This window comes from Microplitis mediator, chromosome 7 (genome assembly GCF_029852145.1).
Source record: "Microplitis mediator isolate UGA2020A chromosome 7, iyMicMedi2.1, whole genome shotgun sequence".
In the NCBI taxonomy this organism is placed as follows: Eukaryota; Metazoa; Arthropoda; class Insecta; order Hymenoptera; family Braconidae; genus Microplitis; species Microplitis mediator.
Window position 1 is genome coordinate 9,397,786 of NC_079975.1, and position 16,486 is coordinate 9,414,271.

Consider the following 16,486-nt stretch of genomic DNA (forward strand, 5'->3'; position numbering starts at 1 on the left):
GAGTGCGCGTTCACGTCACTAGTATCACGACATTGTTTTTCTATACCCCCACTATTAATTCTAGATGCATATCATCTCCCTAGTTCTCCCTATAGTATTCATTGTTTTTCTGATATGACAAAGTTAACAATTCAAGGGTGGGCAGTACAGACCAAATTTTCTAAATAATTACACCCCAATCAATTATGACACTCGAATGGTGTAAATCTTCCGAAAAATTTTGTCACACATTTTTTTGCAAGCTATAAAAATTGCTGTGACAAAAATCGATTAATAAATTGAAGAAAAGTAAAATTCGAGAATTCCGTTAGTACGGTCCAGCCTCAAGGGTAATGTTCGATGTTACCGACAAAACGCTATCTTTAGGACTTGTTCAGAAAAATAACCAGGAAGATTTAACAGGTTATTTATCTTTTTCTAACAAACAAATGTTTATTAATTGTCAATTCACTCTGAGTAAACTACGATTTGCATTCCGGGATCGTGATAATTTTCTGAACAATTTTGCATCCGCCCAATATATTTTTTTCAAACATCTATAGTATATGTTAGAGTAGCCAATTAGGTATTGAGAAAAAGTCGATTCTCATTCTCGTCATTACTCTATTTTAATTTTCATGACATGACTCCTATAATAAGATTAATTGTAGTATGACGTCCGTATAAAGGGTAAAGTTTTTTTCTCTATCACCCTCAAGTGGATGAACGGTAGTCTCTTTGTTGCATCTGCGCAGTAAATAGAAACTATGCCCACGTTTGTCTCTTCAACAAATCAAAATTTTTTAAAAATAAATACATGTATTACTCGATTAAAGACTAATGCATTGAGTCTTATTCTTTTTACGTTTGGAGTTTTTGTTCGAAAGAAAAGCTTGGGCAACATTATATTTACTGACCCTCCTGATATTAAATTTTACATATTACTAATACTATTAATTATTATAAATAGTTTAACTTTGTATTTGTTTTAAGCTTTTGGAAGATGCTAATCATATTAAAATTGATAAGCTAAAGAAAAAGTAACAGTAATTAGAAGATTAGACGCGTGATTGTAGAATTTGTCTTATGATGTGACGTAACTAGATGCATGGTTGACTAGATAGAAGCATGAAATATTAATATATGTAGTATACATATTAGGGTGCTTCGTTTCCGGCGAAAGTCTTTTTTTCGTTGCTCATCAAGCAAAATATTGTTTTTTATGCCGAAACAAAAATCCCTGCCAAGTTTGAACTCTTAATTCCAATTCTAAGTACATTCCATTTGAGTTCAAAGATTTCTCATTTAAAATACATGTAAATTAAATTGCTTTTTTTTTAACTTTCTTATACTCAGCTGCATTTTATGATTTCGACACGGTTTTGGTCGCAAATTGTAGGGCATTTGGTGTTCTTCAAAAGTGCCCGTAGTTACTTAGCTGTAATTCCAGCTGTTTTACTAGTGTCCGTTGCGGAAGTTATTTTTCCTATGAAATTGACCTTTATTAGCTTGCAGAACGTAAACCAATGAAACTACACTAAAAATGCTAATGGAAATTTTATAGGAAATTTTATTCCCTTTAAAAAAAGTCCTATGAGTCAAGTCGCTAAAGTCCATAGTTTCCGAGTTATAATCATTTTAATAATTTGAAAAATAAAATATAAAAAAAAAACAATTACAATTGATATTTTATTTTTCAAATTATTAAAATGATTATAACTCGGAAACTATGGACTTTAGCGACTTGACTCATAGGACTTTTTTTGAAGGGAATAAAATTTCCATTAGCATTTTTAGTGTAGTTTCATTGGTTTACGTTCTGCAAGTCAATAAAGGTCAATTTCATAGGAAAAATAACTTCCGCAACGGACACTAGTTAAACAGCTGGAATTACAGCTAAGTAACTACGGGCACTTTTAAAGAACACCAAATGCCCTACAATTTGCGACCAAAACCGCGTCGATATCATAAAATGCAGCTGAGTATAAGAAAGTTAAAAAAAAAGTAATTTATTTTACATGTATTTTAAATGAGAAATCTTTGAAATCAAATGGAATGTACTTAGGATCGGAATTAAGAGTTCAAACTTGGCAGGAATTTTTGTTTCAGCATAAAAAACAATATCCTACCAAAAACAGATTCTCTGTATAAAATCGCGCCAAGTACACGTTTAAAATTTTTTTCAATTGAGAAAAGATTCTTTTTACAAAAAAAATAAATCAAATCGAAAAAATACCAAGTACCTAAAATAATTCGGAATCATGAAAAACATTTTCATAGAATTGAAAAAAAAATTGAAAAAAAAATTTCAATGTACTTGGTGTGCCTATAAACTGGAAAAAAAAAGAAAATTCAATTTTATTAGAAAATAATTTATATGTGAAATCAATTCTCGAAATTAATGTTGCTTGAATAAATTTAATAATGCACACCAAGTACATTGAAATTTTTTTTTCAATTCCATGAAAATGTTTTTCATGATTCCGAATTATATTAGGTACTTGGTATTTTTTCGATTTGATTTATTTTTTTTTGTAAAAAGAATCTTTTCTTAATAGAAAAAAATTTTAAACGTGTACTTGGCGCGATTTTATACAGAAAATCTGTTTTTGGTAGGATTTGTCTTTTTTTTATCATGTTGATTGTTAATGATTTTAATATACACTATTTGAAATCGATTTATAATTTAAGACAAGTGAGCCTATATTGTTTATAGTATTATCTTGTAAAAACAATAAAATTGTTTGTTAACAATTGTAGTAATTTTGTACTGCTAAATATCATAACCTGATTAATTAATTCTTATAAGACAAAGAGCTGCAAATGTATAACGAAAGTTCCCTTTAAAGTTAACGTCAAATATATCCGTCAACGTCGGACTTTTCTGTTAGTAATTTAAAACATCAAATGGCTGAGTAGTTTGACCTCTCAGCACCTTCCACCTATTACAACTAGCATATGGTGCTAACTACTTACCCTCCCGCCCCTCTGACCCAATGAAATGCATTTTTTTCAGAATCTCAAAGGATTCAAACTAAAAAAGGGTCTACTTATGATTTTTATGCGTGTTATTTAGGTTTTAGGTATCGGGTGACAGGAAACATTCCAAAACCACTCAAACTAGGTTTATATTTTTCTGAATACAATATAATGATTTATTTATCTATTTATTCCAACTTTCTTAAAAATCTGATAATCTATTTAATTTTATAATTAAAAATAGATAATCTAATAAGTATGTAATACATTGATTTATTATTTAAATTATCGACTAATTATTGATAAGATGCAATAAATGTTGTAAAATCTCAATATGTAAATTTCAAATGGAAGTTAAATGCACGCCTCTTTATGTTTTTCAAGTTCACTAATTAATTAATAGGTGGAGGCACTTGAGACCACTAAGGACATAACATGAGGAAACTTCCCTTATAGCACAGCATGGAGACTTCCGAAGTCTCCATGTAGCACAGTTTGCTTTGACAAAAGTTTACTTACAAAAGTCTCCTTGAATTTTTGGTCAAATGTCCGTCAACTTCGGACTTTTCCGTTTTTGACGACAGCTTATTTACAACCTGCTATACAATTTGACGTACATTTACTACCCGAATTAGAATGCAAATTTACTTCAAAAGTTAACTAGAAAAAATTTATCTTCAATTATCAGGCAAACTTTTACATCAATTTATTGTTGACTTGAAAAATTGTAAAGTATTTTACCGTCATGTAGACATTTTTATGTATGAATTCGCTTATCTTCAGCAATAGTAAGAACGAACATCACAGACTTTTTTTTTGTAGTAAAAATTAACCTTTAAATTGAGGAAAAATTAACCGCAAATTTTTCTTTCCAACTTTTGCTGTCAAAATGTCAGCAAATTCAGGCAATTTCAATGTCAAATTACTGTCAATTTCAAGCTAAAGTGGTTATTAGGGAAGTACCCTGATAGCCACCATAACCGCAAGTGAACTTCAAGCCACAGCCGTATTCTGAAGCCAACTTGAAGGAAAATGTTGGAGAGCAAACAGTTACGGTTAAAATGACAGTAAATTGTCTGTAACTTGAATTCAACTTGACTACAAGTGTTACCGTCAGACAATGACATTAAGTTGATTTTTCCAACTTTTGCTTTCAAATTGTCGGCGTATTTGGGCAGCGAATTTCGGTAATTTCAATTGTCAAATAACTGTCAGTCCCAAGCTAAAGTGGCTATTAAAATATATGTATATATGTATATCCTTATGCATACCCTAATAGCCACTTTAGCTTGAAATTACCAGTAATTTGATATTAAAATTGCCTGAATTTCGCTGCCTGAATTTGTCGACAATTTGACAGCAAAAGTTAGAAAGAAAAATTTGCGGTTAATTTTTTCTCAATTAAAAGGTAAATTTTTACGATAAAAAAAAAGTCAGTTATGTTTGTTTCTACCATTTCAGAAGGTAAGCAAATTTATACATAAAATTGTCTACAATTATCCGGTAAAAAAATGCTATACAATTTTTCAAGTCAAATTAACAATAAATTGATGTAAAAATTTGCCTGAAAATTGACGAAAAATTTTTTCTAGTCCACTTTTGAAGTGAATTTGTATTTTAATTCGGGTGGTAAATTGACGTCTAATTGTTTAGCAAGTTGTATGCAAATCGTCGTCAAAAACAGAAAAGTCCGAAGTTGACGGATATTTGAAGAAAAATTCAAGGAAATTTTTGCTAAAACAAACTGTCCTATTAGGGAGGTTTGGTCAAAGACAGCCAATGACAACACCCTAATAGCACAGTTACCTTTAGCAAAAATTTACTTACAAAAGTTTCGTTGAATTTTTCGTCAAATTTCCGTCAACTTCGGACTTTTCCATATTTGACGACAATTTGTGTGCAACTTGCTATTGAATTTAACGTAAATTTACTGCCCGAATTAGAATGCAAATTCACTTCAAAAGTTGACTAGAAAAAAGTTGTCGCCAATTTTCAGGCAAATTTTATGTTCATTTATTGTTAATTTGACTTGAAAAATTGTTAAGTATTTTTTTATCCTCAAATTGTAGACAATTTTATGTATAAATATGCTTACCTTCTGAAATGGTAAGAATGAACATTACAGACTTGTTTTTTTGTAGTAAATTAACCTTTTACATTGAGCAAAAATTAACCGCAAATTTTTCTTTCCAACTTTTGTTGTCAAAATGTCGGCAAATTCAGGCAGAAAATTTCAGGCAATTTCAACATCAAATTACCGTCAATTTCAAGCTAAAGTGACTATTGGGGCATCTGTATCTGTCACCGCGCTAAATATTATACGATTTTTTGATACCACCTAGCGAATATAACTAGATAGAACTTAAGAAAATAAAAAAAAAATTTTTTAGCAACCCACAAATAGTATTTCTGTGGTATAAGTATATATGTCTATATATACTTATATATAATATGATATGTACTTATATATAAGTATATAGGTATAAGTACATATATCTATATATGTATGCAAAATCAGGAAACATTTAAAAAATACAAGTAAACTTTGAATGCACAATGATTAAAAAAAATCTTAGACATTAACAAGGATTTATTTATATCATTGATATCTAAAACGTTCTTACATTCTATTGATCGTCATCTCCTGGTATGATATCGATAATTTAAGTACGGATTGTTTGAATTTTATATCAGAATTTCTATATAACTCAATGAAACTATAGTAAAAAATGCAGACTAAAGCACCGCTGGTGGCGTAAAAATGAATCATTGCTATAAAAAAATTTCAATGTTTTACTGAATCATGGCATTTCTCGCAACTTTTTATTCTCTGGCAGTGCCCTTTTTGCATGAAAAAATTTACAAAAGTGTCTAAATTGGGGGTGCTATAGTATATGCTGGCCTAATTTCATTATTTAAATTAGTTCCCATAACTAAAATGAATAAAGTTTTATAATTTTAAGACGAACAATCAATCATCTTTCGAATGAAGAAGGAATTTTCTGAAAATTTATTATTTTAAAAAAGTTTTTAATAATGAGAGCTAAAAAGAGCCAAAAACCACTATGTCTACGGAATAGATACACGGCAGGCTCGCGCCATGACACTTCACACATATACATGTGTTTGAACGTGTACTTGGCGCGAGACACTACCGTGTCTCCTGATTTTGCTTGATGAGCAACGAAAAAAATACTTTCGCCGGAAACGAAGCACCCTAATACATATATATTATGTCTTTTATGAACCCAGACAGCATTCAAGTCGGAATGACTGCTTTACTTGGTCTTTTTGAAGGCGTCCTCAAGGAGTCTTATAATGACTTCTTAAAGGTGTCACTTTTAAGAACTCTTAATTGAGAGTTCTTGAAGACCCCATAAATAAGACGTCAGTTTTGTGACGACTAAATGTATTCTTTTTAAAACTTCTTTATGAAGTCAAAATTAGGAGCTCCTTAAAGACGTCATGGTAAATTCATACTGAAGTCTTATTTGCGAAGTCAGAAAAAAGAACTCTTTTTAAAGACATCTTACTGAGTTCGCTAGGTGGCTCATTCGACATCTTGAAGACTTCTTAAAGACTTCTTTAAGATGTTGATGAGACGTCCAAATCATAAATAGGAATTCATTCAGAACTCATCAAGACGTCATTTTGCTATCTGGGTTGCCAGATTAGGCGTATTGCCACAATTTGGACGAATTTCGGACGTGCCGTGCGCTAAAAATTTTTTTTGGGTGATTTTCCACAATTTAGGCTATTTTGAAATTCGTCCGTATGATTTCTAATCATCTAAAAATGAAAAAAAATATTTTCTAAATTTCTTCTTCTGGTAAAATGTGATCTTTAAAACGGGTAATACTGCCCTTTGGCAAAGTATAACAGTGCGACTTTTGAAGACACAATAGCTCGTAATAAGTCCAAAATAAAACTGCTAGTAAATAATTACATGGACGGATAGATGAAAATTAGGTCTTAGAATAAATAACTAAATTTGTGATTACGTTTTAATAACAACCTGAAATCATAAAGAGAACAAGTATTTATTTATTGTGTTACATATGTTATTTAATCATAATAATAAGGAACTAAGGTTTAAAAATGTATGACAAAATTATAACATTTACTAATTTGTTAAAAATTATTATAATTATGTACTAGAAATATATTAAAATAATTATCTGCTCTGTAAGAATAAGTTAGTAAAATTCACTGGGAATCAGTGCGAATAGTCACTATTCCTCCGAATATAAGTATACTACTAATTCAACCAGTGGTATATTTACAGCTGGTCCACAGTGCGTATTCACTAACTCGTAGTGAATTTTACTAATTCGTTTTCAGAGAGTAGTAATATTGTATGATTTTGTTTATCAAATATGTAACTTAATAGTAAAACTCGAATGACATCAACAGTGTTTTTTTCGGAATAAAATCAAAAAAATTTTAACTGATTTTTTCCAAAACAGTTCTAGCGTTCAAATTAAAGTACTGCGTCGAATGCCTTCTCAAACGTCAGAATCAATCGGTTAGATCAAAAGGTATCGGTGATGAAATATATTTATAAAATAATAGCTGTCCTCATTTTTCCGGTATAACTCATTCTATAATTTTTCTAATGTACCTGAAATTTAACCGAATCTATTATTTTATAGTCACTAGGTTTCGTTTCTTAAAATAATATAATAGAAAAAATATAAAAAAAATCATTGTTTTTTTTTACTGATTTCTCGGATATTTGATATATTAACCCTGATATAATTAAAAACTCATTCATCTTTTTATTTTAATCACATTTATTAATTTTTGGTCCGAATTTATTGATTTCAATATGCAAAATCGTGAACAGCAATTAAATAACCGCTTGTTCATTGTTTTCAATTTTTTGAATTTTCAAAGTCTGACAGTAAAATCTAATTTTTTTTTAGCTCAAAAATACTAATGTATCAAAGGGTATCGTTGAGCTTGAGAAGCCTGAATATACATTGCCAATAATGTTTTAAAGCTCCTTGTTTTGAGCGAAATTTATATTTGTGGTCTAGCCGTTTTTTGAGCTCAAAAGTTTACCAATAATTTTTTTAAGCTCTTTGAGCTCACAAACCGCAGGAACGTTTGGGGTTGGGTCACAGGGTAAACCGTCTTACAGATTTTTGGTAATAAACTAAAAAATCACAAAATTGATTGATTCAAATAATGCTTAAGCGTTAGAGGCTGGAAAACTGCGTTAAATGCCGCTTTAAACATCAATTCGGTTATTCATTTCGAAGGTTATCAGCGATTAAAAATTAATAAAATAAAAATTCACTTCATTTTTCTCGGATAACGCATATTGTAATTCCTCATACGTTCCAAAAATTATACCAACCTTTTGGCTTCATAGTATTTGTTGATCGCTACATAATTATTGCAATAGGCTCGTTAGTTTAAATAGTATTATCGTCAAAAATTATGAAAAATTACCAGTGCTAACATATTTTTCCAAATATTTCATATAATAACTCGCTAGTTTAATTTAAAATTCACGTAATCTTTATCTTGACCATTTGTATCAATTTTCGTCCCAAAATATTGGAATCATCAATTATAATCCTGAGTGAAACTTGAAAGAACGATCCTGATTATTATCAATTTCTCTAATTGTCGGATATATATCCGAAACTTCACCTTTTTCGAGGTTGAAGGGCTCAACGATACCGTTGTACTTGAAGATATTAATGAGCTCAAAGTTTGTCAGATTTTTTTTTTTTAATTAATTCTCAAATCACACTAGTGCTACTACGAGTAATTGGTAAGATAAAAACCTAATATCTGATTAGGGTATGTCGTTGATTAATTGTTGTTGATAAATTTGCTGTAGTAAACGATTGAAGGGTGATGGAATTTGAGGAATCGTTAAAACGGCATTTGGTATTGGTGAACCAAGTTGTTGTTGTTGTTGATGCTTTGGCTGCGGCTGCTGTTGTTGAGGAAAAAGCATACCATTATGTTGCATTGCTAATCCTTAAATGGTACGTACTTGATCCATTCCCGGTGAAAGACTTCTCAAAGTAAGAAGCGCTACTCTGTGAGTAGGTACAGCAGCTGGAACAACTTGTGGAAATGCAATAGCTTATAATCTAGAATTTACCGCAAGTTGCATTTCTTGATATGATTTCTGAGTTTTATATATTTCATCCGCCATTGAATGATAATACTCCAATTTTGAATCAGCCATTTCATAAACGTCACCTTCAGCTTTTTTCGCATACGCCACCACAGTATGTAATCTTTTATCGAACATTAAATGTGGATCAGGAGCTGGAAACATTGCTTGAACTACTTTATGAACGAGATGATTTCTAACATTTGGCGTCACAGATTGATGCCATTCTTTAGTTGGTTGTAGTGATTGAAAACCACTTGAAAGCATATTATCTTGTTGTTGAAGATTGGCAATCGCTGCTGCTGCTAAAGCTGACATTGGACCCGTCGTTAAAGCTGGTTGATTAGTACTTACGACTACAGTCGTTGGATCGGAACTTAATGGAAGAGATACATTAGGTGCAATTGGTTGTCCTTGATTAACTACAGATTGCCCTGGACTTTGTTGAGCTTGAAGCTGTGCAAGTCTTATTCCTGCAGTCAGTGAACCAGGATGGCCTTGCATACCCGGTCTAGGCATTCTGACATCATGACCCACTGCCTCATTTGATAAAATACCAGCTGTATTGTTTTGACCCTGTGTTATACCCATAGTGTCAAAAGGTTGATTTGCTGTCACATCTAGAAAAACAATATTTTTTTAATATTTTAAATATATATTAAATTCTATAAAATAAAATACAAACCAGCACGAGAAATAGCAGACTTGTTTTTATCCGCTTGTTTGATAGGTAAGCAAACAGGACAGTCGCTTTTTTGACACTTTTTCCAATGAGTAATAATTTGTTTGGATGTACTGCAATGTGGTGTCGTACATTTTTTGCCTTCTTCACAGGTCGTCATGTGAGTCAAAACATTTTTCATAGTTTTGCATTGTGGCAGAGCACAAATCCTCCCTTCACCATTGGCCTGTCGCTCTCGTAACTGGCATTTGTAGACGTGGAATAGAAGTAAGAGCTTTTGCTGAATTAGTGTAGGATCATCTGGATCATGAGTAGAAGATGTAGAACCTGGTTATTATGTACCGACCATAATTTAATATACAATAAATCGTCATGTTAAAAGAACAAATTTTGATTACTTGAAACTAAAACGTACCAGATTGCGTACTTCCACTAGCTACTGGTTCCTGGGTTTCTCGTTGAAGATCCGGTTGGCCATCTGTTAGGGCCCCAGACTGTAGTAGAGCAGAACTTAGAGTAAGCTGTTGAAGCTGCTGGGTTATTTCGTTGTCATTGCTCATGGAGTTACTAACACTAATTGGACAGCTTAAACCTCCAAATCGTCCAAAGTGCATGGCTCGCATGTAGGGTTCAACTCTTCTTCGATGATAGGCAACTGGGAAGACAGGATTGCCAGGCAATACTAGGTCACAAATATACCGGTTAAATTTGCATACTCTATCGCTAATTTTGACCTTGGTCAATCGTGATTATCATAAACTTAATAACTTACCACATCTATAAGGCCTTGAAATACCCAGTTGATGACCCATGTTTGGAATTTCTTGCATGTTTGATAGTGCTTGCATTCTTGAACCACTTCGACCAGGACCTGCAATTGCTCCATGATCGAATTGTTGATAAGGACGAGACCTCTGGGTTCGTGCTTGATTAACCATATGAGTTTGCTGTTGTTGCTGAATTGGCATCTGAACAACACCATTAAGACCCTGAGGACGATTAACTCCTTGTAAATTAGGAGACCCATCATCGTTACCTGATAAATAAATGGAAAAAAAATAATGAAAAATGAAATATCTCAATCATCTATTTAAATAATCATTGTTTTATAGATTTTAAAAAGAAGTCAAGTTAAACAAACTGTAGTTAATCGCGATTTGTTTAAGCTGTTGGGATAGTGTACGTATGTACGGATATACATATTATATAACTTTTAACGGATTAACTGATTTAAATCGTTAAGGTGGCATTTGAAGCGGCTTATTAATTACTACAACCTGTAAAGAATTATGCTTAATCAGTACAGTACGTTTGGAGTTATTTCAAAAGTGAAATTTTTCAAAAAATGTTTTTTTCAAATAACTTCTAACGTACTCCATGATTCCACATCTAATCAGCTCTAAAACTCTATAAGACGCGACAAATGCCATCTCAAACGTCAAAATCAGTCTATTAGTTCAAAAGATATTGGCGCTGAAATTTTTAAAAATAACTACTGTCCTCATTTTTCCTGTATAACTCATTACGTAATTTACCAAATGTACCTAAAATTTAACTGATCCTACCATTTCATAATCACTTTCGCTCACTACAGATTTTATTGCAATGGTTTCGTTAGTTGAGGTAATATTATAGATAAAATATAAGAAAAATCATGACTCTGAAGTTAGTAGACAATTAATGATTTCCGGATTTATTTTTCAACAAATCAATTAATAAAAAAAAAAAAATATGCACGTGTAGACAATTTCAAAAACTATAGGTGCAATTTTTTCAAATATTTTTTTTTTATAATTTATTGTTAAAAAAAGAATCAAAAAATTATTGGACGTCGGCTAACTTCAGTATCGTGAAAAATCACTATTTTTTACACTTTTCTTGGATATTTTATATATTAACTCTCTGATCTGGTTCAAAATTCATTTAACTTTCTATTTTGATCGCATTTATTGATTTTTGTCCGACTTGATTGAAGCCGTTCGGCTTCATAGTATGTGATGATCGCTACATAAATTATTGTAATCGGTTCGTTAGTTTGAATAATATCATCGTTAAAAATTATGAAAAATGACTAGTAACATATTTTTCTAAATGTTTATAATCTTAACTGGCTGATTTGATTTAAAATTCGACGATGTCTATCAATTTCAGCCAAAAGACATTGGATTCATCAAGCATAATCTTGAATGAAACTTGAAAGAGCCATACTTATTGATTATTATCAATTTCTTGAAATCTCAGAAAATTATACGAAACATCACTTTTTTCGAGCTTAAAGGACGTGAGATCGATAAGAACGCTACACAGAGAGAAAAGAATAGTTCTGATTCCTATACTATAATCGTAACCACATTACTATATTACATAGTAACGAAGATTTTTGTGAAAATCCTGTGTTAATTTGCTGGATAAAATCTTTAGAATTGTGGCAAAAATATGCGTGATAACTCAGCCCTGATTGAAAGAAACGATTCGAAACGATTCAATTTCACGACTATACAGATATGCATTCATCATTGAGTGAATCTTTTTGGCTGAATCAAATTTTGAGCAAGATGTCTTTTTTATTCATGAAAATTGCAATTTTTTGTTAACAAAAAAAAAAAAAAATAAATAAAAAACCCGTCTTGCTCAAAATTTGATTCCGCATTAACCCTTTAGAGTCTGACCTTGAAACCCCACTCTTCGGTCTGGCGGAGCCCGATAGAATTAGAAAGAGCGCGAAGCAAATGTGTCAGGGCCGTATTATAAGAGAAAAAATTTCACCTAAGCGGGAATTGAAAATTATTTAATTTTTAATTTTTTATTTATTAAATAATAAATATCAAAGGACTTAAATTCGAAGTAAGAACAACATTTGGTTTCATTATAAATATATTTAAGTAATATTGCAATTACATAGCAATGTATAAAATTTTTTACATTTTTCTAACCTTACTTTTGGAGACTATTTCCTCACGTCAACAATACTAACTACGGTTCTGTCGATGAACGCAGCGCGAGATTCAAACGAGTGGAAGGGTACTCACAGACACACTACTACTCTCACATGTCACTCATACAAGCTCACGGGACTCTACGATTCGCGCTCTCCCCACTAGTCTCACACGGAGACGTTTCGAGATCCTCTGACTCTAAAGGGTTAAATAAGCTATCACTCATATTTTTGCCACAATCCTACAGATTGTTTCCAGCAAATTCATACAGGAATTTTCTACAAATCTTTGTTAATGGTAACTATTCTAGCATGGGAATCAAGACTATTTTTTTCTCTCTTTGTAATTTTTAAGAGCTTGATATTGAAATGAAAATAACTAGAAAACAATGCATAATTTGAAAAAACTTTACTAAAAATAATTTGTAGGGAATCAAATTGTCTACGAAAAATTTTCTATGAAATTTTGTGATAAGTCTGATAGTTTCGCTGAAAAAGTAAAAAGATCTCGGAATTTATTATAATTTGACTTCGAGCTTCAGTGACTTTTGAACAGATGGATTTATCAAAAATTGATAAGAGATTTTTTTTTATGAGCGTTCAATTCCCGACAAATGATATCCTGAACTTATCTGTACAATGAGTCATTGCCGAGATAGAAAATTCCAAAATAAAAATTTTTTTTTCCCATGTTATTTAAATAGGAAATCAAAAATCACGAAAAAGCATCACTTAATATTAATATTAAGAGCTCAAACTTTACCAGACTTTTTTTTTCATTATCTTTAATCATATTTTTACGGTTACCAAAGAAAACAAAGTTAGTTTTTTTAGCCGACTCTAATATTTATTCTTTAGGCAATAACCTCTGTATTTTCTATGCATGTCTAGTTTATTTTACTATATAATTATTTATTCCGAAGTTTTTTCTTCATAAAGTAAAAAATTTTTTCGTCACTGTAAAAAATAAAACGAAAAAGAAAACAATTTCTTTAAATATTTTGATTTTTAATTTTCTTTACCTGCTATTTGCTCTTCTTTATTGTCCATAATTATTATCGTTATGAAATAATTTGCAAGATACAGCAGTCGAAATTGTTGTTTTTTCTCTCCTTGTGGCTATCGTTCCGGTAGGGCCACGTGCCACTAGTCGAGATTGTTGAATGTTGAACTGAACAAAAATATGTTTAACTACGCAGTTTTATTCTTCAAGCCTGAGAAAGCCAAGCTGTTGGCTTCAAGTAGATAGTGGGAGTAAATAAAATGAGTCGTAGAGATAATTAGACGTAATACCGCAGGAGAGAGAACATCGCCAGTCATAGATTTCACTCCAAAATTACCATTTTATGTCGTTTGATGCAAAGAAAATATACCTGCTATTAGATTGTATGGCGTTTCTGAGGCCGAAAAAATGCCACGTATAGTTTTCCCACCAAGAGTGTGTGCGTCCACGTCCACTAGTATCACGACATTATTTTTCCATACCCCCACTATTAGTTCTAGATGCATATCGTCTTCCTAGTTCTCCCTATTGGCAGGGAGCGCGACGAAAACGACATCTGATGGTTACAAAAAATCATACTCGAGAATTATAAAAGATATATAAAATCAGTGTAAAAAATAAAAATTCGTTACAAAATCAAAATATAAAAATTAATTATGATATAAATAAAAAAGTGCAATAGTATTTTTGATAGAGAAAATTAAATTAAATATATTTCGATAACAAAATTAAGTATAAAAAATTTTAATAAATAATAAATACTATTATTTTAGAATAGAATAATGTTAACCGATAAAATCAAGACAAATAATACATGACAACTACAATAATAAAAGTTTAAAAAATAGTAGAATAGTGACTTGAGTTTTTTAACAAAATTGAAAAAAATAATTTCATTTTAATTCATGATAATTTGCTTGTGAATCGTAACTAAGAAACTAACTTATAATGTTTTTTTAACTTTCCGTTACACGCGCTTTTTCTAGTGTCTTACTCGTATTCACGCCAACTCTATTAGGTTGAGTAGAGTTGTGCGGGAAATCGCCGTATAGCGCGAGTAACGAAGGGTTAAAAAATCATTTTTAGGCAATGATAAAAATCATTATTCAAACCGGATATGAATCAATAAATTTTAAAATATTGTTTTAACCTCAAACGATGAGCAAAGGCAAACATTGATGACACAATAACTGTTATGAACTATTTTTAAACTTAATTTTCACGTGTTTATTTTCAATGAGAGCATGATTCAACGAAATTGTGCCCACAGCGAGCGCTACCATCGATTCAGTTGTCCCCACCATATACTAGACTCCCTGCCAATATAATGTTCATAGCTCTTCTGATATGACAAAGTTAACAATTTAAGGATTGGCAGTACAGACCAAATTTTCTATATAATTACGACTCAATCAATTATGAAACTCGAATGGTGAAAATCTTCTGAAAAAAATTGTCTCACACATTTTTTTGCAAGCTGCAAAAATTGCTGGGACAACAATCGATTAATAAATTAAAAGAAAAGTAATATTCAAAAATTCCGTTAGTACGGTCCAGCCTCAAGGGTAATGTTCGATCTTACCGACAAAACGCCATCTTTAGAACTCGTTCAGAAAAATAACCAGGAAGATAAAACAGGTTATTTATCTTTTTCTAACAAACAAATGTTTATTAATTTTCGATTCACTTAAAAAAAATACGATTTGCATTCCGAGATCTCGATAATTTTCTGAACAATTTTGCATCCGCCCGATATATTTTTTATAAACATTTATATAGTATATGTTAGAGTAGTCAATTAGGTATTGAGAAAAAGTTGATTCTTGTTCTCGTCATTACTCCATTTTAATTTTCACGACATGACTCCTATAATAAGATTAATTGTAGTAAGACGTCCGTATAATGGGTCAAGTCTTTTTTCTCTATCACCCTCAAATGAATGAACGGTAGTCTCTTTGTTGTATCTGCGCAGTAAATGGACACTATGTCTACGTTTGTCTCTTCAACAAATCAAAATTTTTTAAAAATATAAACATATATTACTAGATTAAAGACTAATACATTGAGTCTTCATTTTACGTTTGAAATTTTTGTTCGAAAGAAAAGCTTGGGCAACATTATATTTACCGACCCTCCTGATATTAAACTTTACATATTACTATTACTATTAATTATTATAAATAGTTTAACTTTGTATTTGTTTTAAGCTTTTGGACGATGCTAATCATGTAGAATATGTCTTATGATGTGACTTGACTAGAAGCATGAAACATTGATATATATATAGTATACACATAAATATTATGTCTTTTATGAATACGAAAAAATATAGCCCAATATCACTTTAAAACCAAATGTGTAGACAAAATCTACAGGCTTGCCCAATAACGTTGAAACACCATAAGCAATCTATAGATGTTATGATTTAACACACCGTAAAATGTCTCAAGTGACTACAAAAAACTCTAGTTTTGCTTATGGCCTTAAACATGGAACACAATTAATGTGTGTTATCATAATATACTTGTAACACACTTGGTTTTAGAGTGAAACTCACATACTTTATGAATAATCCTCCCAATGCCTATTGAAGATTCTGAAAATCACTTTTTTATGATATTTTAAAAATTTTCAGAGATCAGTCCAAGTGTTACAAATAACACAAAATGGCGAAGAGAAAAAGAAAATTCAATTTCGTGAGAAAAATCGCTCCAAAAAAAGTTCAACGTGTGAAAATTCTAAATTCGAAATAGAACTTTGGAACTTCGA

At 31.1% G+C, this 16,486-nt stretch overlaps 1 protein-coding gene across 2 annotated transcripts; it reads right to left on the minus strand.

Annotated features, from left to right (window-relative positions):
* Positions 1-8,663: 8,663 nt before the first annotated feature.
* Positions 8,664-14,264, minus strand: LOC130672248 (histone acetyltransferase p300-like). Of its 2 annotated transcripts, XM_057476686.1 has the most exons (6): positions 14,088-14,254; positions 13,737-13,885; positions 10,552-10,815; positions 10,195-10,461; positions 9,783-10,106; positions 8,664-9,717 (listed from the first exon to the last, which is right to left on the minus strand). In XM_057476686.1, the coding sequence occupies exons 2-6, from the start codon at positions 13,762-13,764 to the stop codon at positions 9,065-9,067; spliced, it is 1,536 nt and encodes a 511-aa protein (XP_057332669.1). In that variant the 5' UTR covers positions 13,765-13,885; positions 14,088-14,254; the 3' UTR covers positions 8,664-9,064. The 2 variants fall into 2 exon arrangements, with proteins under 2 accessions (XP_057332669.1, XP_057332670.1); XM_057476687.1 differs by having other exon boundaries at positions 9,783-10,079; positions 13,737-14,264.
* Positions 14,265-16,486: the final 2,222 nt, after the last annotated feature.

Bases quoted from the DNA above. Each gene is read 5' to 3' on its own strand.
- LOC130672248 (XM_057476686.1), bottom strand. From the start codon at position 13,764: ATGGACAATAAAGAAGAGCAAATAGCAG. The intron at 10,816-13,736 runs GTAAAGAAAATT...TTTATTTATCAG, and splicing joins TAAAGAAGAGCAAATAGCAG to GTAACGATGATGGGTCTCCT. The intron at 10,462-10,551 runs GTAAGTTATTAA...TTTGTGACCTAG, and splicing joins TTCAAGGCCTTATAGATGTG to TATTGCCTGGCAATCCTGTC.